We start from the raw sequence: 26,548 nt of genomic DNA on the forward strand, positions 1-26,548 counted from the left end.
GCTGACTGGTCCTTCTCAAGCCATTTATTTAACTATTGGGGAAAAATACTTTGATAAAAAGAATATCCTGTAAAAATATTGGAGTAGAGAGACTGAAACAATGACATTTTGCGGTTCTCTTCGTCGCGTTTTCCTCGTTCTGAATAATTCCCCCTCAATGGGCTGAATAGTAAAACCGATGAGCCCAGTCTCCCGCTGACGTCATCCACCTGTTGGGGACGCTAGAGCCCTATAATGGTAGGCGTGACTAACCGGCAGATTAAAAGACTAATTCCTCGTCATCTGCGCTTTGCTAAATTGTTGTATATAGTCGAATCGTCTCAAAATATGATTCTAGTTCACATAATAATGCTATTTAAGCCTTTTTTTCTCATGTCGTATGCTCTTTAATGGTGCCTTGTATTTGGCCATTCGTGCATTAACATCATGGAGAGCAGGTCAAAAACCGAGGGCGGGGGGAATAAATATATTTCAATGTCTGTAATTTTCATATAAATAAAGATGTTGATTAAATATTAACTTATACCTGAGTACAGTGGTACCTACATACGAAGTTAATTCGTTCCAGGACCTTGTTTGTAAGTCGAAATGGTTGTATGTTGAGCAGGATTTTCCTATAATACATTATAATTCCTTTAATTTGTTTCAGAGCCAGACAACCTACACTAAATCCTTCTCAAATTCTGCTGGTACTATAGCAAATAGCAATTACACAGGGCGAAAACAAATAAATTATGAATAAGAATCAGAATAATAATATAATAATAGTAATAATAACAATAATACATGAAATGTAACGAATCGGGTTCTAATGTGGCAAATTTGTTTTGCGTGGTGTACCTGAATGCACCACGTGGCTGACTTGAGTGAGAGAGGACATTTTACTTTCACTTTTCAAGTTCAGCTGCGGCGGACAGTAGGCATGTTGTGTTGCACAAGGTCTGAAATAAATGATTAATAACCTGACAAAGCTGGCAATTTTTTGGCGATCTTACCACAATAATAATTGTCACCTTAACTTATCAAGACTGGCGAACAGTGGTCGAAGGAGGACCGTACAGACTGTAGACATTCTATGGCCGCATTGTCTAGCCAGTTCAAGGACGTGCACACCACCTTCATTTCAATTTTAAGCCCCACCTTTCTCCTTTTTTTCACCACCTTCCCTAACATTCTTGGAACCCATGTTGATTTCTCTCACAAGAAAATCCGCCATGCGTCTTGCGCGAAAACAAAGAAACTGCGGCACTGTCGTAAATTGTGGTATTTCGAGCATGTAGTCAGATGTAGAAACAAATGACAAAATTTACGTTGGATATCGAGAAGATCATGTGTCGAAGCTATCGTATGTCAAGGTACCACTGTATTTATATTTCTGCTTGAGTTACGTGTGAGTACTTTAGCCATCTCTGATTTTTTTAAAAAAATGCAAGTACAAAGTGAATGACTAAAAAGGTCGCCATGATCTAATCTAAATTCAGTCACATGGGCCACTTAGCGAGTTGTGTTCTTGTTCTCGTGTTGCTGTGTGACTTTCAAAGGTTGTACATAATGAGATTAGCTACACGTTAATCCACTGTTTACACCCAAAGTGAATCAATTCATTTCATATAGGCGTGATTACATTCAATATGTGCAGATTAATATTTACAAGTCAAGTTAAAAGCTTTTATAAAAATGAAGACTCCGAATGAGAGATTCGTCAGGTCATTTGCGAGCTCCTGCATTATGAATTTAATTATTTATTTATCAATTTATTGAGGATATTTTTCTCATGTGACCACAAATGAGTTCCCACCTTTGACAACAGGCCAGCTCTTTATTTTTAGCCAACTGAATTTTTGATAGAAAAAAGAGGAAGTAAAGCGAGTGTTTTTTCCTCTTTGCTGCATCCGTCCCTGATAAAAGACAAGTCATGTAAAAAACATAAATTATCCATATGAAAATAATGAATAATATAAGAACGCCGCTTCTTCTTTCACACGGAAAGAGGACGAAGTGTGCGCAGAGTGGACTGAAATACTGCAACTCTACAAATAAAAAGAGGAATGCAAAATAGAAGTAGTGTCGATATAAACGACTTATTGGTGGTCATAAATTCTACATACATTACCCCATTTGTATAATTATTGCATGACTCCAGGCTTATACATTAGTACAGGAAAAATGATCATAAAATATGTACAAAGCATTTCGTCTGATTAATCCTGCCTGTGTTGTCGATTTTACGCTTCTATTAGTCTTAAAATAAAAATAAAACATAAACTGCTACTAAAAAGGGACCAAACATGAGTTTATTTGTTGACACGATTTTTATTTAAGTGGACAGAGTTGCTGTCTGAATAAAATACCAATTGTTCCAGGGACATTTTTATGATAAACCCTCATAAAAATAATTTGCATTTTCATATACAGTCAAGGTGAATACTTTTGGGACTAAAAAAAATACATTATGTGAAGATGATTTGCCGCACAATCTATTTGTTTTTTTCTCTTTTTTTTTCAACATTTTATTTATTTTTTTATGAATCCATTGGAAATGATTGGTAACCTGATTTCTTCCTGTCACACATTACAATAGAACCCATGAAAAAGAGGTTCCCTGCATTGCAAACATATTTGGTATTACTGTGGAATAATGCAATTTAGACAGGATGATTTATTTTTTTTTCTTTTTTTACAATAAAGCCTGCATGCAAACCAGTGGCACAAAATATAAATATATCATGTTCCTTTCACAGCTGACGCTCTTTTAAAAAAGCCTCCCTGCTTGGAGCATTTGAATCCTGCACTACTAGTAATAGTGGAAATTATATAATAATATATAACTTTAGTTATGCATGGTTTTCATGCTATGTGAAGTTGTGTACTGTTTGTGAGAGTTTGTGTGGTTCTTTTTGTGTTCCAGTGGGAGATGACCAACATGATATAAACACCCACTATGCTATTAGAACTGCATTCCATTTGTCATTAAGCATCTCCTCCACCGAAACTATTTATCACAATAACTGCTGGACGCTGTCAAGCATGCCACTGTATAATTCATAACCATCTTCGACGCCACCATAATAAAATGCGTACATCACTCACTTGCTCATGGGGCGTAACTCTCGACCGTCCGCTTACAACGCAAACAACCTCGCTTAATCAAACCAATCGAGGTGCGTATAGTACCGTTTCATAACGTTTGTAAACAATAGGCGCCACCTACTTCCGGATGAAATGTTGTTGACTACTGCTGACCTCGACCTGAAAAAGTTGGCAAAAAATGTCTGGAGTTCCACAAACAGATATGGACTAAAAGGTTTAGGATTTGAAAAAATGCAAATGAATCAATTGGAACCTGTGGTTGAAGAGGATAAATCCAGTGGATGTAGGAAATGGTTGTACAAAGACAATCGCAAGTACCAAATCTTTCAAAGTTTGTGGATCATATTTTCTCAGTAGTATGTATAAAATAATTAGTTTGGTTTTCTTAGAGTAGACAGCAGTGGGATTAATCCAAGGAACAGAAAAGTTACTTAGCCAGTCACTCACTGATAATATTAACTATGTCGGAATACTCTTCCAATGCCATCTTTTCGACTGATACGTCACACATTCAAGCTACAGCGTTTGCGAAGAAGGCTATAAATCATCATCCGAACCATTTACCCTGTTATATCAATCACTCTGCCTTGCTCAAATGAGAGTATGCGTTTGTTTTACCCAAGAGAATGCCAGAGCGTCTGCGTACATGTAGTACATACCATGACATCATGGTGAAAAGGTGTATATTTGATGTTACATGCAAGGAATCGGACGGCATACAACATTGGGGTCATGCCATTTTACGTGGAAGCTCAAACATTTCGAGCACATCGTTTGGTATCTACAGATAAAAGGCTACTTAGGTTAACCCGCGCCAGGTTCCACCTCGGCGCCTTGTCTGTGGCGTTCGCGTTCCTGCTACGGAGGCCTGCATGTCTTTAAAAGACTACGCCCGGATGCCTAAACTAAAAGGCGACCCCCACACCATTGCAGCCTCAACTATTGCCGTATAGTGGCCATAACCGGATTGCGGCTTGGTTGACAGTAAAATGTGCCTCTAGTGCTCACGAGAAAATGTCCTCCTCTTTGTCGGCTTCTGGAGACGCGGGTCTGGAAATGTCAAAGAGACCTTGCGGAGAGCCGGTGGTGGGCGTCCTGGATTTAAGGAGCTGGAGGGCTTCGGCTAGCTGCGCCTCCAGACCTGACATTCGGACGTTGAGGCTCTTCAGGTCGTCTTTAAGTTCCAGCTTGAGTTCTTGAAGCGAGGCGTGTAGGGTCTGCTCGGGAATGGGGCAGAAGGAACGTCTGATTTCGGGAGGCTGCACGGGACTGCGGTCCTGCGGCGTCAAGCGGAAGTCGCTTACTTTGTCGAGGCGCAGGTCGCTTTTGGTGATGCCACTGTCACACGAGTCCGTCTTCTTCAAGGGCATCTGTGACTCGTGACCTTTGGTTCGCTCTGGCAACGTCTCCATGGACTCTGCTTTGGACACCGTTTTCCAGTTTTCAGGTTTCGCCATGGATTCCTTGAAGCGCCCCCAGCCTTTGACTTTGCCCGGTTCGGCGGCCCGACCTCCCACCAGAGAGGCCGGAGGCGGCACCTGTAGCTTTACCTTGTCCGAAGGGGCGCAGCTGGGGGGTGACGACACAGGTGTGGACGACGACGGCGTTGCCGGGCTTTCCGTCACTGTCACAATGCTGGTGGTGATGATTGCTGTCTTGGGAATTTCCACATAGAGGGGACCCTTCTCCACGTCATTCTCTTCACTCGGCTTTTCCGTGGCCGTTCGAGCCTCCCGCTGCTGCCGGAAGCGCTGGAAGAGTTTACGCACCGGGTGGTCAGGAGGCAAATTAAGAGGGGCTTCGTTTTTCCGCCTCTGACGCTCCTCTTCCTCTCGTTTCACATCGCTGATTTTTCGGAACACCATCTAAAAGAGAATGTAGCATGCTAATGATTTGAAATAATTTTCCGTATAGAGACAGAGCATTTATTCTCCAGTCCCTTTAAGACAAGACGGGAATGTCTGCACACATGCAAATTGACTAAACTCCTTTTACCAATAATGAGATGACCAAATGATCGGAAGTGTCTGATGTGACGTATAGAAAATAGAGAAAAGGCTAATTACATATTTAGAAAAAACAACATTGTGGTAGAATGTTTAATACAGTACAGTAGACAATTTATATAAAGGAAAAAAAATACTGGACCCAAGATTAAACCTTGTGGGACACCTATTTCAAGATATCTGACAGTACATTTTGTAATTTATTCAGGTGTTGGTCAAAATAGTGATTAATCGATACATCGCAATACATCTCGCAATTAATTCATGGATTAAGCAAATTCTCTTCATCGATTTACTTCCTGGCCAGTGGAAGCTAGCGCCATCAACCTTTAAATCTCATTATTAGGATCAGTTTTGATTCTTTGTATAGTTTAAATTCACACGAGATGGCTGAGCAGAGACCCAACAATTTGAATTCAAGCTATGATGAATTTTTTTCTGTAATATGTCCTCTTGAATGCAACCTGATTTTATTTGAGGTCAGTGGGATGGCAGAAAAGAAGCATAGGCAAAGTTTGGACAAAGCTTAAGCTTTCAAAAGCAGAATCCAAAAGCAGTGAACCCAAACCATTTTTCATGTCAAGTCTCACTTGGCTATCAAGTGAATCGGTCATAGGATTTCATTGGCGGCCAATACAAGCTCACTGAGCGCTTATTCAATCCACCTCAGGATTTCCCAGCAGGGCGCGTATAGCGCAACATTCCCCTCCCACGCCCCCTCCACTGCGCTATTGGCCAACCGTTATTTCAGTGCTGGAGATGAGATTGCCTCTTCATAGGCCGGCAATTCAATCTCAGCCATGTTCTCTCTTGGGCAGGGTGACCTTAATATGAATGAGGTAATGATTGGTCGCAACTGTGCTCGTTCAATTGAGAGTTGAAGGATAGGGAGGAGGGAGCGGGTTTAATATATGAAGCCAATTTACCGTCAGTGTCCGTCTGAACGCGCAAACCTGTCTGGCTGTGTGGCTGACTCGCGATCCTGAGGGTTCTTTATCAATTGCTTGTGTTTTTGTGCACACGGGGACAACGTCACTCACCCTCTTTCGCAAGTTGTAAGTGAGAAGCAGATTGCGGGAGAAGTGATTGGAGAAGGCTGTGTAGAACTCAAGCACTTTCTGCAGGGCGTCACGCTTGATGACATGGAGGTCACAGTACGTCAGAGCACGTACATTGGCGCAGGCTTGAGCAAGTGTTACCTCCTTCCAGAAGACGTCCCCAAAGACGTCTCCCTTGCCTGCCCGGGAAAAGGAGAAAGACATTTAAGGCGGCTAGTTGGTCTCCCTTGACACACGCATGTGGGATTTAGTTGCTTGGTGTGGGCAAATTGCTTTACATAGCCTTTAGGATTATTTTCCTGGACTTTGCACTCAAATTCTTTGCAAGAGTGTTTGGCTCAGCCTGGTTCACCCCACCTTTCCAATTCTGTGCTGTAAACATTCATCCTGTCCTGTCCTTTTCCCTTGTTGTTGTGTGTTTTCCTCACAGGGCATACAAAGCATTAGCTGGAGTGTTGTTTTCGTCATGTACACAGTAATGCCCTGAGATACGAGTCACCTGACTTGCAAATGTTTAGAGACACAACTAGTGCTGCAGCGATTAATCGATAAATTCGAGTATTCGATTAGAAAAAAATATTCGGATTAAATTTTGTTGCTACGAGTATTCGTTTAATTAAAATGGCGTTGTAGTGGTTTACTTTGAAGGTGTTTGAGTTTAGATTTATTGATTAGGGCGGATACACTGCCCTCTAGTCTGCCTCTTTTCACATGGCTGAATCCAACTGCTCCCTGTTAAGACCAGCGTAAGCTAAGTTTTTGTTTGAGCTATTGTTTATTTTAACTCATTCATAATTTAGTTTATAGGTATATTTAGCCGTTTTTATGTAAGAATATATGTCTGAACCATTTGTTATGAGCATTGTTTAAAAAAAAAAAAAAAAAAAAATTGCATTTTATAGCATTTAAGCTAGCGGACTATTTCTATGTAATACCCCTTTCCCACTGGCCAAAAAACCCGTGTCAACCCGCTAACAATCGGCTTTTGGTGGCAGTGGGAAAGGTGCAGCGACCCGCCTCGACCCGTGTCAATCAACCCGCCAAGCGACCCGCGTTAAAATCACCTCGGCTCTGATCGCCATTCAGTGTGAAAGCAAAACCCCGGGTCAACAGTCAACACCCTAATCTACGTGGTGACGTAGGCTAGTACGTGATGCGTCATAACAAAAAACAAAAACCATGTGCTCTAGCCCGGATCCACATACGGCGAACAGTCGGTGTAGCAGCGTTAGCAATAGCCATAACAGACGAAACAAAGGCTCTTCTCCTCCTCCTGTGACGTACATGACTCCTTTCAATTTCAAACCAAAATTTACGTCGCTTACGTTGCCTCAGCACAAGCACAGTGTTGATCCTTTGCTGCATTTCGACCATTTTGCGGGCAGTAAAACGCATGAAAACAGAGAACACAAACGGAAAGGAGGCTTCCATGTTGCTTTGCATTGTTAACTTCCTTGAACTGAATGAATTCGGTCGCACTTGTCGAAGCGCATCTTAGCGTGGTGACATCACGCACCTTACACACGGCTGAGGAGGGGTGGGGGTTAGACGGGTGAAAAAAAAAAAAGACACGGCTTTTTTCGTCAATGGGAAAGGTGCCAAATGCCAATTGCTAGTGGGATGCATCGGCTTGGAAAAACGCGCGTTGACCCACCAGTTTCAGTGGGAAAGGGGTATAAGTTAGCCAATTGTTCTTTTGTTGTACACGGATCCTCGTTTTTTTTTTTTTTTTTTTTTTAATGTTATACCGTTTGAGGCTCAGCTCAGGTATTTTAATTTTTCATGTTCCTTATCCGATTACTCGATTATTCGAACTAACTAGTCCATCGATTAATCGACTACTAAAATATTCGATAGCTGCAGCCCTAGACACAACCCTTGCTTCGACTTTAAATGTCAAATTTGAGTATGAGCACTTTATGTTGGCAGTGAACTCAATTTGACTCACTTCACAATAGGTCTTAATTCGGCAAGTAGTCAACAATTAATCAAGAAAGATGTCTCAAACTGTTTCTTGTGTGTTTGAAATATAATTGCCTTATGCATGCTAGCTTATTGCTAATTTTCAATCGAAAATACCTTTGACATGTTAACAATTAGTAGATATTGTTTTAGATATTTTTAAGATATGGCTCTTGGAAAGCTTATGTTGGGGGAACACATGCACTTCTGGCCAAAAGTATTGGCACCCTGCAATTCTGTCAGATGATGCTCAATATCTCCCCAGAAAATGATCGCAGTTACAAATGCTTTGGTAGTAATATGTTTATTTATTTTGCTTGCAATGAAAAAACACAAAAGAGAATGGGAAAAAAATTAAATCATTATCGTTTTACACAAAACTCCAAAAAATGGGCCGGACAAAAGTATTGGCACCCTTTGAAAAATCATGTGATGCTTCTCTAATTTGTGTAATTAACAGCACCTGTTACTTACCTGTGGCACATAACAGGTGGTGGCAAAAACTAAATCACACTTGCAGCCAGTTAAAATGGATTAAAGTTGACTCAACCTCTGTCCTGTGTCCTTGTGTGTACCACATTGAGCATGAGAAAAGGAAGACCAAAGAACTGTCTGAGGACTTGAGAAGCAAAATTGTGAGGAAGCATGGGCAATCTCAAGGCTACAAGTCCATTTCCAAAGACCTGAATGTTCCTGTGTCTACCGTGCGCAGTGTCATCAATAAGTGTAAAGCCCATGGCACTGTAGCTAACATCCCTAAATGTGGACGGAAAAGAAAAATTGACAAGAAATATCCACGAAAGATTGTGCGGATGGTGGATAAAGAACCTTAACTAACATCCAAACAAGTTCAAGCTGTCCCGCACTCCGAAGGTACAACACTATCAACCCGGTCGACGTCTGAATGAAAAGGGACTCTATGGTAAGATACCCAGCCTGATCCCACTTCTGACCCAGAGACATAAAAAAGCCAGGCTAAAGTTTGCCAAACCCTACTAAAAAAGCCCAAAACGTTTTGGAAGAATGTTTTCTGCTCAGATGAGACAAAAGTAGAGCTTTTCAGGAAAGGGCATCAACATAGAGTTTAGAAGAAAAAAAAAGACTAGGCCTTCAAAGAAAAGAACAAGGTGCCCACAGTCAAACATGGCGATAAATGAAGATATTACCACCAAAGCATTTGTAATTGCAATCATTTTCTGGGAGAAATTGAGCATTATCTGACAGAATTGCAGGGGCGCCAATACTTTTGGGCAGCAGTTAGATAAAGTATATAGAGTGCTAACTCTAGATACGAAGCTTCTGTACACAAAATATTCATTTTATGCAAGGTGTTTTGAAGGTTTTTTCGTTATGTATCATGAAAAATTATTCAGTATACGAAAGATAATATGTAAGATAAAATATCTGTAACTCCCGCTCACGGAAAATTTTAAAAAGCAGCGCCATAAACACACCATAAGATCCTACTGTCCTATTAGTCAGAATCCTTCCCATAAGGCTTAATTACACAATTTGCTGCCCTATTGGTCAGAATCTTTCCCATCATGCTTCAGTAACACGATTCTGCCTATTGTTGGTGACGTTTCAATTTGGGTGTCACAGTGTGATGACGCGCACAGGTGCGGTGGTGTTATTGTACTAGCGGGTACGACGTCTTCGCCAAAAAAGCACAAGTCTCCTCGTGTTTTTGTCTCACAAACAGCGTTTTTTTTTTTTTACGGCCACACACGGTCAGCTACATTGGTAGCACATTCGAGCACAAGTCTCCTCGCGGATTTGACTCACGAAGAATGTTTTTACGTCCACACATGGTCCGCTTGGTATCACTTTTGCTTTCGGACATCGCCTCACTCGAAAGGTATGGTTCCACATTTTCTTTTTTTTTTTCCTTTTTCTTTTTTGGGATTGTTTTTTTTCTTAATTCATTACAGGTATTAACAGTTACGTTAGGTATATAGAGTGATTCAAATGTATTTGGCTCTCATTTAAATCTGATTTTACCCTTATTATAAAATTTAATGTGGTGTTTTAGTAGCGCTTTAAACGAATTACATGATTTACATATAAGACGCAGTTCATTATACGCAAAAAATCATGATATGAAAGCCACTACGAAACAAATTAATTTCCTATCTTGAGGTACAACTATATTTTTTATATTTGATATAAAGCATGGAAAATGAATGAATGAATGCATTTTTGTTGCATGTTCTTTATCCTTTGCAACGAATGACTCTTTGGCTGGCTTTACACTAGAAAATAATCTGGGCCAGTGATTCTTAACCTTGCTAAAGGTACAAAACCCCATGAGTTTCACAGGTGCTTTCATCAAACCCTTTGGAATTTCATAATAAAGCAATTTTCTTTACTAAGAAGCTAACATGAAAGTGATTTTCTGTTTAAAATGCTTCCAGATTTCAAATTTACTATATACTATTAATATATATATATATAAGTAATATACTTTTTACGAATAAGTTTGCCTTTTGCTGTTGACTTTCACGTTGATAAATGACATTTTTACACTGATCTTTTTTTTTTGTTTTCATGCCTACATTCTCATTTTATTGTTGCATCCTTGCATCACATACTATTTTCAATGCGTAAAATGACACTTTTTTTTTTTAATTATTATATACGCAGTTTACGCTGTCTGTTATACTTCCTCATAACAAGTGCCAGTTTCTCCTCTCATCTCATTAAATAGAGGGCTAGCATTTGACAGAAATGGAATAAAGTCTGTAGATTCAGGGCAAACCAGTCCAAAACCTGGTCTAAAATGCCACTTTGCCTAGATTTAGTCAGCATACAAAATAGGGCTCCGCGTTTCTTAACCTTTACCAAACCCCTGAGGCCTACTCATCCCTGGGGTTCGATCCCAGTTAAGAACCACTGATTGATATTTGGTATCATGACAGATAGAGGAGTTCCAAAAAATCGATTATTACATGCATCGCGATTCGACACGTAACGATTCGATTACGATTCATAAAGGCTAAAAAAACGATGATTTTCCTTATAACTTTATGACAGCCTCTCGTAGCAGAACGAAATTCAAGACACGTCTGCCGCCTGGAACCCTTTAACGGATGCACGCACGCTATAATGGATTCTGCCTTTAACTGAGTGAGAGATTTACTCTTTTTCAAAAGACTGGAAGATAAATTTGTGTATGAGACAGGCAGGAACAGTGTGCGCGCGTTATTTTTTAGAGCAAGAGGGGAAGAGAGATAGTTCTAGCTCCTCGTCTTTCAGTGGTCCAGCTGTAGTTTGAAGTCATGTCAATTGAAAAATGTCCTGAGTGTGTTGCTAAGACCCCTGTGCGTCTACAAGAGATGAGCACACGAACCCTCTTGTACTGTTAAGCCTTTATTGCTGTTGTTTTTGTGGTGTTAATAGTTAGCGCCGAGCGTTAAGCTAATTCGCTAATGTGTTTTTCATATGCAGAACGTGTAAAACCATGATTAAGTACAGCGGTAACACTACAAACATGGGAAATAGTACTGAAATCTGTGAAAACAAAGTATGTTGGTTAAATGAAGGCTTATTTCTAAAGACACTTTGTTTCCAGAAAATGTGGAATTCGTTCCACCTGTGAAAATGTTATTGTATTGTTGAGTGATAATAAGTACTACCTCTAAAATGGTTAATGTTTTTGCACTTTCTTGTAAAAATAAATAATTAAAAAGGCAGCTTAAGGGCAGATTTTTGTTGTATGGGCATGCTTCCATCGTTCCTGTTGAATCATCAGGATATTTTAAATAAATAATAGACAAAAATTTGTTTGTCTACTATATTAATTAGTAATGCACAATGCATCGATAATCGTGATAACCGTGATCATCGTCAATACCGTGATCATCGTTCTAGAATTGAATCGTAGCCCACTGAATCATAATCGAATAGAATCTTGGGGTGCCTAAGATGGCACACCCCTAAACAGACTGCAGGATTTTTGTGTCAGATTCTCTTGCCACATAACCTAAATATGCACACACTTCACGATGTGAAAATTTGGGGGAACAACATACTAAAAGATTCTATCCAGACTGAGATGGGTCAAAACATAATTATAAACATGGGAGCCAAATAAACACATGCTCAGTATGTGAAGAAGTTTACAGTATGATAAAGGAAAAGTCAAACATTTCTGGAAAGTGCATTATTGCTGTAATCCCTGTCGTAATATGGGGGATATTCATTCATTTTTACTTGTCAGTGCCTGTATTTTGTGTTTACAGCCTCAGAGGTGGCTTTCCAGCATTTTTCATGGAGGCGAACAATACAGCTACTCGTGATCTCTAAAGCAATCAAATACAGTGACCCGTGCGGACAACGAGATGATTGTGCAGTCACCACGCTGTGAAAAAGTAATGGAATATTATAAAGCAGTTGTTTTGTTTTCCCCATTTTTTCTTTTAAGCAAAATTGTCAGAACTACTTTCTTTAACAATGTGGAATCTCTCAACCAGCCCATACAAATAACTCGGTCGGTCGGTCCGCTATTCCAAAGGTTGCCTATTTTTGTAAGCGATCGGGGTGGCCCAGAGCTGTCCCTAATGCTCTGCAAGCAAATTGGCAGGTTTCAGATCAAATAATAATAATTAGGGCTGTCAAACGATTAAAATTTTTAATCGAGTTAATTACAGCTTAAAAATTGATTAATCGAAATTACTCGCAATTCAAACTCTCTATGCCATATTTTTCTGTAAATTATTGTTGGAATGGAAAGATAAGACACAAGACGGATATATACATTCAACATACGGTACATCTGTACTGTATTTGTTTATTATAACAATAAATCAACAAGATGGCATTAACATTATTAACATTCTCTTAAAGCGATCCATGGATAGAAAGACTTGTGGTTCTTAAAAGATAAATGTTAGTACAAGTTATAGAAATTTTATATTAAAACCCCTCTTAATGTTTTCATTTTTAATTTTCAATCAAAAAAAATAAACTAGTAGCTCACCATTGTTTATGTCAATAATTTCACCATGCTCGCTCATTGTGCTAAAACCTATAAAATCATTTAGACCGAAGCGCCAACAGAGGGCGCCAAATACCAAAAAACAAGTAACAAGTGGACATTACACTGCTGTTTGAGCAGTACGTTGTTGTTTGAGCGGGGCATGTGCGTTAATTGCGTCAAATATTTTAACGTGATTAATTTAAAAAATTAATTACCGCCCGTTAACGCGATAATTTTGACAGCCCTAATAATAATAATACATTTTATATCAAGCCCTTTCAAAACATTCGTGGGCATTGTACAAAAGATTAAAAATTAACAAACGCAAATTAAAAGCAGGACAAAAGTCATAGAAAATTAAGAGGTCGAGATGAAACAGCAAAGGATCAAGGTGGGAAAGAAAGATTGAACAGATGTTTTGAGTCAGGATTTGAAAAGTGAGAGGGTCGATATGTTGCAAAGTCCAGGGGGTGGGGGGTTCCAGAGCTGGGTGGCAGAGTGACTAAAGGCTCTGGAACCGAAGGTGTTGAGACGGGCACGAGGGACAGAAAGGTGGAGGGAAGAAGAGAAACGAGGAGGGGGGGGAGTGTTAATACAGGAGGTTAGATATATAGGATGGGGCGAAACCGTGAAGTGCTTTGAAGGTGATGAGGAGAATCTTGTACATAATTCTTTGTTTAATTGGGAGCCAGTGGAGTTGACGGAGGATGAGGGTGATGTGGTGTGTTGTGGGGGTTCGAGTAAGAAGGCGTGCTGCTGCGTTTTAGAGGAGCTGCAATTTATGGAGGGATTTGTTTGGGAGACCGAAGAGGAGTGAGTTACAATAGTCAATCCTGGAGGTGACTGGACTGCACAAGAGAGTGGCAGCGGTGTGTGGTGTGAGAAAAGGAAGAAGACGAGAGATATTATGAAGGTGAAAGTAGGCTGATCTAGTAGTGTCTTTCATATGGGAGTGGAAGGAGAGCCTGCTGTCGAGGATGACACCCAGACTCTTAACCTAACCTGAGTGGAATGAATGATAGGTATGTTAATGATGGAAATAGAGAAGTTATTGTCATTAGTGAGCATGGTAGGGGTACCTAAAAGGAGGACTTCAGTTTGGAGCCATTGAGCAGTAAGAAGTTAGAGGACAACCATGAGTTGTAGGTAGAGGGTGAGAGTAGAGGGTGGAAGGGAGGAGGTTGATTTTGAAGAGATGTAGAGCTGGGTGTCATCCGCATAACAGTGAAAGTGGATGTTGTATTTAATAGAATGTAAGAGATAAAGAGGAGCGGACCCAGGACAGAGCCCTGGGGCATGCCAGCAGAGAAAGGAAGGGATTTGGATTTGTGGGGGCCAAATTTAACACATTTCTTTTGGTCAGAGAGGTAGGAGGTGAACCAGTATGGATTGTGTGGGTGATACCAATGGAGGAAAGTCGGTCAAGAAGTGTGAGAAATTGTGTCAAAGGCAGCTGTGAGGTCGAGGAGAACAAGGATGGAGATTGAACCAGAGTCAGAAGCGACGAGGAAGTCGTTAGCGACTTTAAGTAAAGCTGTTTCGGTGCTATGAAGCGTGCAGAAACCAGATTGAAACTGCTTATAGAAAATCATTAAATGTATATACTAGACGACAATCCTAAATAGCCTAATTTTTGTGTAGTGTAAGGTCATTTCTACAGGAACAGTAGAAAAAGTATGAATCTTCGAGCCTGTATTAAACTTCTTCCTGGTGTCTGAGATGAGCACTCCAGTAGGAGCAATACAATGAATTGACTTGCAGCATTAAACCAAGAAGCACAAACTGTTTTAGTCCTGAAATATTACAATTGTATTTCTATGTTTTTATAAAGTGCAATATGATAGTGAAGTACAGAATATTTAAAAAGCAAAAGCATGAAAAAAATCTTGCTTTGGGGGCTGGAATGGATTAATGTCATTTTCATTCATTTGTGTCTTCTCTTCCCCACAGGATGTTGCACTAACTGCAATGTTATTGTTGTCATTTTACAATTGCTGTGCCATGATTGTCTTTTTTCTCTCCGTCATCCCCCTCTCAAACTCATTGTCTCGCACTGCATTTCCAATGACTATCCATCTCAATACAAATTACAACAGAAGCAGCATCCCATCTTGCATGACTAAGCAGCCAAGCAGGACCGCTAAAAAACAAAAACCAAAAAAATGCCCCACCCCATAAGGTCAACGGGTTGGGTTTGTTTGGCATCTTTTTTTCCCCTGCCCGAAGGATGAGATCTTGCTAGCATTCTTTGGGAGCTTCATTATCCTGTGTGTTGTGTGTTCTGAAGCACCATTAGCCTAATGAGATTTTGATCCACAGTAGTAACTTGTTATCACTAGAGACTGTACCCACGGGGTTCGCCGTATCGGCTTGACAGGGTATTGACTTTTTTCAAGAAAGGCTTATTGGAAGCATACAACAGCAGGACAGTTTGCAACCTTATTGGTTGAATCGATCATGCGGTGAAATAAGTGATGAAGGTGTAAACTGCTAACATACTGCTCAGATTCAAAGGGGGCATGTAATGTATTTTGTAGGCCGTTTAAGACAATTCCCATGTGTCATAGTGACATAGTGAGTATCTGCGACTAAAGGGCAACTTTATGACTCAAAAAAAAGCAAGCTGCTTGCTTTCCAAGCAGTCAGGAGCATTTAAAATGCTGCTGCTCGGCAGAGAGATGGAACAAAGTTGAGGAAATGAGACTAAAAGGCTTCTGCTGTACTGTATTTGTGGTCTAACACATAAAGTATTCAGCTTGGATGTTTGTGACCGGTCAGGCATTCATTTTCTTGATAGAACTTTTTCTTGAAGGTTCTGAGATTTCATTTGTACAACAATTTAACGGTTTCCAGATGCTGAAAAATATCTGAACTCAGAGATGTAAATGTCCAAAGCGCAAATTCAGGTATCCCTCGTTTTTCACCGCGATAAGTGAAAAACTGCACAGTAGTGTGTGTTTTTGTGTGTGTTCAATGTATTTATTCAGATGTATCATTGGAAAGAGATACATATAAGACATGTTTTTTTAACTTTTTTCCCCAAAGTATAATTTAAAAAACAACTTTTATGTATTAATTCTAATAAATGGTTTTTAAGTACTTCAAATGTAATAATTCTGATGTTTTAAAGTGCGTACGGCAGGCGAAAAAAAGTCTTAAATAGCATTAATATTTGAATTAGAATAATATATTGAGACGATTCGACTATATTCAACAATTTAGCAAGGCGCAGATGACGAGAAATTAGTCTTTTAATCTTCCGGTTAGCCACGCCTACCATTATAGGGCTCTAGCGTCCCCAACAGGTGGATGACGTCAGCGGGAGAATGGGCTCATCGGTTTTACTATTCAGCCCATTGAGGGGGAATTATTCAGAATGAGGGAAACGCGACGAAGACAGCCGCAAAACATCATTGTTTCAGTCCCTCTACTCCAATATTTTTACAGGATATTCTTTTTATCCAAGTATTTTTCCCAAATAGCTAAATAAATGGCATGGTCATGACAAATAACAGTCTTGTGCTAAATGGAATATGAAATAATAAAAATGCATTTATTCAGGACAACATGGCAAAATTACTCCATAATGGTCAAAACTGTCGACTTCACCTTTACTGTGGCACCTCCCAAACGATATTTTATGCCACCTAAGTCCCTTCCCCGGCTTCAGAGAATGTAAACCAGGGGTGCCCAAGTCCGGTCCTCGAGAGCCCCTAATCAGCTTGTTTTCTATGTTGTCCTCCTCCAACACACCTGAATCTAATAATCCGGATCATTCTCAGGCTCCTGCAGCGCTTGCTGATCCGCTGATCATTTGATTCAGGTGTGTTAAAGGAGGGAGACATGGAAAACAAGCCGGATAGGGGCTCTCGAGGACCGGACTTGGGCACCCCTGATGTAAATAAACCAAGAGGCATGACAGCTAGCCGACATGCTAACCCGAACTGAGTGATGTTTCAAAGTCTTCGCACATAACCAGCCCGGATCATTTCACATGACGACTGGGTTGTCGATTGTCATCGCCGATCGGCAACCCGCCCGGCAGCGAACAAGTTAGAGCTCGTCGTTCCCCTGCTGAGGGCAGAGGTCTCATTTGAGGGGAAGCAGCTGGACAATGACCGTCGGACAAACGGGCCGGCGTCAGAGGAGAGTGTAGCTGCCAAATGGTTAACATGAATATGGCAAAATAATGCTTTACTACACGACAAAGTCGTAAACAGCGAGAGACTCATGACAAGATGTGTATGAGGAGAGCTTTTTACATGCCCATCCATGATCAAACGTAAGTAGTCCTTTATACAAATTCGCGGCTATTTTTAACACAAAGTTGCAATTTCTGATCGGTTGGAAATTTTTACAGAACACCGGGCATACGAAGAGGGCAATAAACAGAGTATAGTGCTCTCTCGGCGGAGGGATGTGCGACAAGCCGCCGGTCGTCGGCCGAGGGGACAAGGAGCATGTCAGCCACAAAATGCAAGCCACCTAGGTATTAAAACGATCCCAGTATTTGACATAATACAAAACACGATGTTTACTTGTTATTGCCAATATCCACCGGTGAATGGGAACCTTTTGAAACCCCAAAAAGGCTCACACGCTTTTGCCTCAAGTACAGCAAGATTTTTCTGCAGCCGTTTGGCTGGCGTGATGCGAAAAATAAACGTATTAATCCGCAAAATCAGATGAATCCTTAGTCCTTCTCATCCAACAGTACGGCTGTATAGTGAAGAGGACTCCTTCTCCCGTACACGTCACAGCGCCCTCTTCCTCAATGCAAGACCGAAGCCGGAAGTCTGTCATTTTCGTAGCGCGGGATTAAAAAAATTTGAATAAATATATCGATCGCTTCTTCACACATCCAAGTGGTCCATTTCAATCAGGTACATAAAATACCGCGTGTATTATGAAATAAACATGCTTTTTCGTGTCACAGGCACTTTAAACATGGTACTGTCCCACAGAATTATTTTTAAACAAGAATATAGTAGAAAATTGCTTGTCTTTATTAAATGCTTCATTGAGTTAGTCCGCTCAAGCTGCTCACTTACACACAATGAGTTGCCATAGCAACTGTTTAACAAGCTAAACGACGACTGACCCATGCAGCGCTTGAAGTTTCGGCTTCCAAGCGTCCCTGGCAAGATGAATCCTTAACATCTGTCAATCATTGTTAACTTTAATGAGTAACTCCAGGGCACTGCCAGACCAAGAAAAGCAGTAGGAGGGAGACTACGTGATCAGATCGGGACAGCTCATATGTATTTACTAGAGATGTTATGCCGATCGATCGGGTCCGATCACGTCATTTTCAAAGTATCGGAATCGGCAAAAAAATATCCGCCATGCCTTTTTTTAATATAGATATATATTTTTTAATTAAATCGTTTTCTAATTGTATTTAACGTTACAGACATAATATGTTACACTCATCCAGAGTCTTTAGTTTAGGCTTAAAGTAGGGTTATCAAATTTATCCCGTTAACGGCGGTAATTAATTTTTTTTTTTTAATGTATCACGTTAAAATATTTAACGCAATTAATGCATGCGCTGCACGACCCACTCACGCATTGTCGCGTTCAATCTGTAATGGCGCTGTTTTACCTATATAGAAAGATAAAAGGCAGCGTAAGATGAGTAGAATGAATTTCGGCAGCCTTTGGAGCCTTTTTTTAATTGGCTAAAGCCTTACAATCCCTCTCCCTACGATTAGAAATATCATGGGAAGCAATGTGGGGTAGCAAGGTAGCAATTGATCTTTTTCTTAACACCCTATGTTATTTCCCAACGCAGAGAAGATATATCAATTGGTAGCACTACGCACAGTCATGGTTCCGCTTCCCATCATGCATTTGGGCATGGCTACAGTATCATTTACTGAAAGCTCAACAAATACACTAGATGGCAATATTTAGTCACAATATACAAAGTCACAAGTCTTTCTATCCGTCTATCCATCTAACAGAAAGAATGTTAATAATGTAAATGCCATCTTGAGGATCTATTGTCATAATAAACAACATACAGTACTTATGTACTGTATGTTGAATGTATATATTCGTCCGAGTTTTATTCTTTTTTTTCTTAATGCATTGCCAAAATGTATATGATCGGGAAAAATTATCGGGAATTGAATCAGGAGCAAAAAAAAAAAGCAATCGGATCAGGAAATATCGGGATCGGCAGATACTCAAACTAAAACGATCGGATCGGGAGAAAAAAAAACATGATTGGAACAACCCTAGTATTTACTTATTTACTTTTTAATTGGAAAAAAATCTGCGATGGACTTAGGGCTCGAAGTAGCGAGGGATCACTGTAAACTCCTACGTGAAAAGTGAATTTTTAAGTCCTCCTTATCCAAATGGGAACTCACCCAGGATGGCCACGACCTCGTCATCCTGTATGACTTCCAGAGAGCCTGACACCACGAAGCAGAGGCTGTCCACGCTTTCGCCGGCGTGGTAGATGAGGTCACCAGGGGCGCAGTGGATGGTCTGGAACTCCATAGCCAGCGCCCGCAGACAGCCGTCGCTGGCCAGTCGGAAGGCCGGGTGCTCTTTGAATACCTTGCGGTTGAGATGGACGCAAATGTCCGCCCGCATATCCTTTGGACAAATCTGCAGCACCTGAATGTCAAAAATCAGGCCGCTTAGAACAGTGAGCCTGCAATATTGATTTTTCTAAATGATATTATGAGTCATTTTCCCAGCATAATAAAAGCAGATTATGTCGCCGTCCAACAACAGCGCTAAAATACGCGACGAGACTGAAAGCACCTGCCGAGTGTGTTGTTTAAGTCTGTGCGCCGCCTTTCAAACAAATCTCTTTGAAGATGAATGTCACAGACGGATTAGCCGCCATTTTTAGAGCCTCTCGTTGTGGCATCCGCGTGGGCGCCAACAAAAGCGGCGTTCGTTTCCAGCGGGTGGCATTAAAACACACAGGAGCTGGCGCCAATTTGGGGATCAAAAGGTGATGGCGGGGGGGGTTGAAATTCATCGTTCCTCTTTTTAAAAAATGGAGAAATAATTGACAAACCTCTAAATCCTAAAGAGTCCAAGTGTACCTTTTCCGTGTCAATGCCCCGCGACATGGACCAGGTGGAAGCGATGTAGTCCATCACTCGCTCACTCAAGCCCTTGGGCACCTGGTAAAGCTTGAGGAAGTCGCGTACACTGTTGAGCATCTCGTGGTAGCGGTTGGTGTTGGCGTACATCTGCTGGAAGATGGTGGTCACGTTACCGAAGATGGTGGCGTACAGGAGAGCTGCAGGAAACATAAAGAAATTGGCAAAATTGTATCAGTAAACTCATAAGTGTTTAAATATCCGTTACTTTCAGAGATTTAAAACACTATCAGTGATAATTGTTAGCATGGCAATGTTATATTTGATGGCATTTAAGCATTAAAGACAACATGGTTGGATCGTTTCAACACACACCAACTCATTGATTGACATTTACGTAGATAGATGTCCGATCCATTTTAACTGGGAAGCCTAGCAGTGAATAATCATATTTTGGTGTCATTAAAAGTAAAGATGCACGAATACCAGTAGGTAGGCAGGGAGGGATCCGGCCCAAAATGGTGGTATTGGCGAGACAAAGAGGGTGCCGATACCATTTATTGTGTTGTACCTGACTGCTTTACACGCTACTTGTCACGGTTTAAAAGCGAGTCGCTAGGAGACCCACTTGTTATTGTTTTATTATTTTTATTATTTTTCTTTTTAATTTCTTGCTCGTGTTGTGTTGTTGTGATTTTTACATTGAGTCTGTTAATAAATCTATCTATCACTGTTGTGTGATGATACGTGATTACTTTGCATGCCAAGCAGCTATCGCTATTGCCCTGCTCCAGACCAATGAGAGCGGGCCAATAGCCGCTCTTAACCAATGCCGTAGCAGCTTTTTCATATGTAGGAAAAACAAACTACGAGAGGAAAATGTCGGCGGTCTGGAAATATTTCAGCTTATTATCTCCATCGAGAACAATAACTGCATGCAAGATTTGCGGCCTGAAAGTTTCTAGAGTGGAGTTAAATCGGCCAGTTTCAATACCTCGAACCTGATAAAACATTTGACGACGAAACGTGAACGAACACAAAGCGTTTGAGGCTACGACAGCAGCAACTGCTACCAAGAGAAAGGTCAGCTCACTTCCTCTACTTTACTTTGTCTTTTGCTGAAAGAAATGCCGCAGTCATTTGAATCAAAAGTGCTGTTGAAGTAAGCTAAGCTAAGTGGCTAAGTGTGTGTATCGCTGCTGGCGCACAGACAGGGAAGCTAGAAGAGAGACAGGATGCTGTGGTCAATTGTTATTACTTATAATTTCATGAAAGTTCCCCTGTTTGGCCTTTGAGAGCCAGAATTTAGGGTTTAAAAATATTTATTAATTCAACAATTTAGCACTATTTTGGCCTTTGAGAGTCAAAGGTAACTATTGTCACCCATACCAGGTATGCAATAAAACGTTGTACTGGATTCACTTTGTATATACAGTATATATATATATATATATATATATATATACATATATATATATATATATATATATATGTATATATATATATATATATATATATATAAAAGATGCACCGATACCGATACTAGTATCGGCAGGGGGCGCCGATCCGGCCCGAAATGGTGGTATCGGTATCGGCGAGTACCAACAAAGACGGCGCCGAAACCATTTACCGGTCCATTATTATAACATTTGACCACAGCCTTTTTCTCCTCCTGGCGCTCACTGCACTCTGTCTCTGTGTTGTGTGATGACACGTGAACACCAAGCAGCTATCGCTATTGGCCTGCTCCAGACCAATGAGAGCGGGCCAATAGCCACTCCTGACCAATCAAAAGGGGGCTTTTTCATATGGACGAAAAACAAACCAGGAAATATGGCGGCGATCGGAAAATATTTCCAAATAGAAATCCCGTCGATTAAAATCAATGGCTGCATGCAAGATTTGCGGCCTGAAAGTTTGGAGATGTGGAGTTAAATCGGCCAGTTTCAATACCTCGAACTTGATAAAACATTTGAAGACGAAACGTGAACAAACACAACGAGTTTGAGCCTGCAAGAGCAGGACTGCTATCCAGGGGAAGAAGGCCGCTGGACCGGAGCAACAATCTCTGGTCAGTTCACTTCGTCTACTTTACTTTTATTGTCTTTTACTGAAAGAAATGCCGCAGTAATTTGGGAAGTGTTTCCAAAGTATTGTTGCCACCTTTCAAAAATAGAAATAAGGGACTCCCACCTCCCGAAAAAAAGGAGAGACGGGATGCTGTGGTCAATTATTATTACTTATAATTGTTAGCGTCCGCAAATGCGGAAACAAGGTTGAACCTCGAAGCAGACAACAAGCGGGGGATACATAAAAGGGTTTAATGATTGCAAACAAAAAATAACACGCGATCGCGGGACAGTAGAAATAACAAAAGGAGTCCGTGACAGCAGGTCGACGGACAAACTAAGACGATAGGCAGCGGTTACAAACGAGAGCAGCGCACTAACAGAAAAACCCAATGCAGGGGCATAACAAGCAAATGTAGCGAGATTATTGTGCCAGATGTCAAATAGCGATCAGCAAGGCAAATATCTCGCCAGCATTCTCTGAGATCACCCGTGCTTAAATGCTGCGTTGATGAGCCTGCATTGGATTCAAGTGCCACGCCCCCACGCCCAGCAACAAAACACAATCTAACCAGCAGCAGAATGTGACAATAATTTCATGAAAGTTGCACTGTTTGGACTTTGAGAGGTTTAAAAAAGTTTATTCCGTTCATTCAGAGTTTATTATTATGAATTTATTTTTACTTTCTTACTGTTGGGCTAGTATTATACATGTTTTATTAATTTCACAAATTTAGCACTATTTTGGCCTTTGAGAGCGGAAGGTTTATTCAACTATTGTCTACTAGGGTTTAGTGTACTTTTTCCTATTTTGCAAAGGTAAGCAACAGCCTGACAAAGCCTTGATAGCAATGATTTCACATCCAATTATGTAGCTCTTTGGGGGAAAAAAAAAATAATAATAAAAAAAAAAAATATATATATATATATATATATATATATATATAATCGGGATGGTATCGGTATGGTATCAGTATGGGCCGATACTGCACAGCCAGATATCGGTATCGGGGCCAAAAAATGGTATCGGTGCAACACTAATATATATATATATATATATATATATATATATATATATATATATATATATATATATATATATAAAACACAAGACTGAAAAAGCAGTTTCTGCTCTTGCACCCCTCTGTAAAATAAACTGCTGTATTTTAAGCCAAAAGAACTGTTGTGTTTCATAGAACAATGTCTATATGCTGCCGTAGCAGATTCATGGCGCATTAAGCCCCCAAGCTATTTTTAATTTGTCCGTTTTACCCTGGAAACCCCCGTTTACAGATGTCGCGCAACCGCTTTTGTTTCAACCTAGCCATAAAAAGAAGGTAAGTTATCGTATTTATTATTCAAAATGTCTGTCATTTTTAGCTTAGAATCATTAATTGATGTCTAATATTTTGTTTAAAATTTTTTTTTTTTAAAAAACACTTAAAAAAAAACTATTCACTCGCATATTTTAAACTTTTTTAAACTTTAAACAAATAACGTCACAATGAAAAAATTGGCGTCTGTAAAAAAGTCACGGATCTTTACCTCATAACTATCGCTTAATTGTATTTTTTTTTTCGTAACTGTCGCATTTTCCTCAATATTTTAGATGATAAATAATTGATTCGAACAAAGAAAAATTGAAAAAAAAATGTTTAAAAGGGTAAATATATCAAAATGAAAATCTCGATTACTCCTTGATGTCTGCGATTTCTGCATCGCGACCCTTGTTATATGACCATGTTTCACCCATATAATCCCCCAAAAATCCGCCTGTGGCTATTCACAGCTGTGTCTTGGCACTCGGTGATACATGCTACATGGAGTTTTTGGATCGAAAAGAGGTAAGTCCGCGATAATATCTCATTAAAATTATAGCGTCTTTAATTATGCTCTCGCGTGCTCTCACTTCTAGTTAGGGTTTTGCTGTTTTTTTTAAAAGCCCTTGTCGTCATAATTTTTCTTCCCTCAGAAAATTGAGATTTTAAGCTTTCCAATGATGTATCACACATGAATATTGGACAATTTTGAAATTTGGCCAAATTGAGGGTCGCAGAGCGGAACTTCAAGTCACCTGAGTGTTTTCCACCATATACTGTATATATATGGCGCCATATATATATATATGGCGGAAAACATCATATCACAACATATAACACCATGTTTCACCCATACAATAAAAAAAAAATCCGGCTGTGGCCATTCACAGGTGTGTTTTGACACTCGGTGATACATGCTACATCGAGTTTTTGGATCAAAACATGGTATGTACGCGATAATATCTCATTAAAATCGTGGCGTCTTTAATTCTGGTCTCGTGTGCTCTCGCCTCCAGTTAGGGTTTTGCTGTTTAACTTTTTTTTTTTTTTTTTTTTTTTTTTAAATGCCCTCCTGTCCAAAATTTTTATTCCCTCAGAAAATTGAGATTTTAAGCTTTCCAGTGATGTATCACACATGCATATTGGACAATTTTGAAATTTGGCCAAATTGGGGGTCTCAGTGCGGAACTTCAAGTCACCTGAGTATTTTCCGCCATATATATATGGCGCCATATATATATGGCAGAAAACACTCTAGGTTCAAACAAAAGCGGTTGCGCGACGTCTGTAAACGGAGGTTTTCAGGGTAAAACGGACTAATTAAAAATAGTTCGGAGGCTTAGTTTTCTATGAATCTGCTATGGCAGCATATAAACATATTGTTCTATCAAACACAGCAGTTGTTTTGGCCTAAAATACAGCAGTTTCTTTTAAAAAGGAGTGCAAGAGCAGAATCTGCTTTTTCAGTCTTGTCTGTGTTTTCCGCCATAAATAAATATATATATACAGTGGGGAGAACAAGTATTTGATACACTGTCAATGGGAAAACCCATTGGCAGTGTATCAAATACTTGTTCTACCCACTGTGTGTGTGTATATATATATATATATATATTAGGGCTGTCAAAATTAGCGCGTTAACGCGCGGTAATTAATTTTTTGAAATTAATCACGTTAAAATATTTGACGCAATTAACGCACATGTCCCGCTCAGACAGTATTCTGCCTTTTGGTAAGTTTTACAGCAAGGCTTTTTGTGCTGTCCAACAGCGTACTCTTGTGGTCGCTTTGCGACATGGTTTATTGTTTTCTTAACACTGACAGTTCAATATGGTTGCACGACGTCTCGGGCTGACGCCCACGTTGTAATGTTGTGCTTATATGATACTTGGACAAGATTTGTCCGTAAGTATGGTTGTTGTAAAGAATGTGCATATTATGTTAGTAAGCGAAATGTTATATTTTTTGTATGAGACGCTTTTTGTTTATGTTTAGTGAACCTGTATAGCGTGCTAAGCTAACGTTGTTGCTAATGCAATGCTTGTGTACTTTTTTTTTTGTAGTTTTACGACGGTCTAAAGAGGACAATGGTTTGAGGCCATTTTATTAATAAATCAGATGAAAAAGGAAGAAGTCTTATTATTAAGGCGTTGTTCACTAGCTGTCTAGCTTTGGAAAAAGTAGACGCTTCGGAGTGAGGACAGCATAGACAGATTTAAATGACAGTAGAGTGAAATGCCCTCTACAGTCCTTATGTACCGTATGTTGAATGTATATATCCATCTTGTGTCTTATCTTTCCATTCCAACAATTTATTTTACAGAATATATGTATAATTTACAGAAAAATATGGCATATTTTATAGATGGTTTGAGTTGCGATTAATTACGATTAATTAATTTTTAAGCTGTAATTAACTCGATTAAAAAATTTTAATCGTTTGACAGCCCTAATATATATATATATACATATATATATATATATATATATATATATATATATATATATATATATATATATATATATATATATATGTGTGTGTGTATATATACTTGTTCTCAGCCGGTACTGCACAGCCAGGTATTGGTATCGGGGACAAAAAATGGTATCGGTGCAACACTAATTAAAAGCGATAGATGTCCACTACATTCCCTACACTCCAAATGAATTGGACGACTATCGCTGTCTAAGGCAGTGAATAAGTTCATACTCCAAATGTTTCCCCATTTTTCCAAATTCCTACTAGCTCAGGATGAACGCCATCCTCTCATTTTCAAACCAGGTCAATCTGACATAACAGGTGGGTTAAACATTTTGACATTTATGTCAGATTTTTTTTTTTTTTTACCCTCGGGTCAGTTGGTGAAAAATGAAATGAAGATGCGAGCGCGCATCTCAGTCAAATTGTTGAAGTCGACTCAAACAGCTGGCTGGCATCTGCATGTGCGTTTGGATCAAAGCAGCCGGCGTGCGCATGAGTGCATGTGTGCGAGGAG

The 26,548-nt window shown here is 39.9% G+C and overlaps 1 protein-coding gene across 6 annotated transcripts in view; it reads right to left on the reverse strand.

The window, feature by feature from the left end:
• Positions 1 to 306: 306 nt before the first annotated feature.
• LOC130922690 (potassium voltage-gated channel subfamily H member 1-like) overlaps positions 307 to 26,548 on the reverse strand; it is a 112,263-nt gene continuing 86,021 nt past the window's right edge. For 5 of the 6 annotated variants that reach the window (XM_057847605.1, XM_057847604.1, XM_057847602.1 and 2 more), the window contains 4 exons: positions 20,165 to 20,364; positions 19,472 to 19,724; positions 6,137 to 6,333; positions 309 to 4,955 (listed from right to left, as the gene is read on the reverse strand). In XM_057847605.1, coding sequence (XP_057703588.1) covers positions 4,095 to 4,955; positions 6,137 to 6,333; positions 19,472 to 19,724; positions 20,165 to 20,364 — 1,511 coding nt within the window. In that variant the 3' untranslated portion in view covers positions 309 to 4,094. Of the gene's footprint in view, positions 4,956 to 6,136; positions 6,334 to 19,471; positions 19,725 to 20,164; positions 20,365 to 26,548 lie in introns of all 6 variants that reach the window. The other variant, XM_057847606.1, reaches the window with a different exon arrangement.

Source organism: Corythoichthys intestinalis, chromosome 10, assembly GCF_030265065.1.
Source record: "Corythoichthys intestinalis isolate RoL2023-P3 chromosome 10, ASM3026506v1, whole genome shotgun sequence".
In the NCBI taxonomy this organism is placed as follows: domain Eukaryota; kingdom Metazoa; phylum Chordata; class Actinopteri; order Syngnathiformes; family Syngnathidae; genus Corythoichthys; species Corythoichthys intestinalis.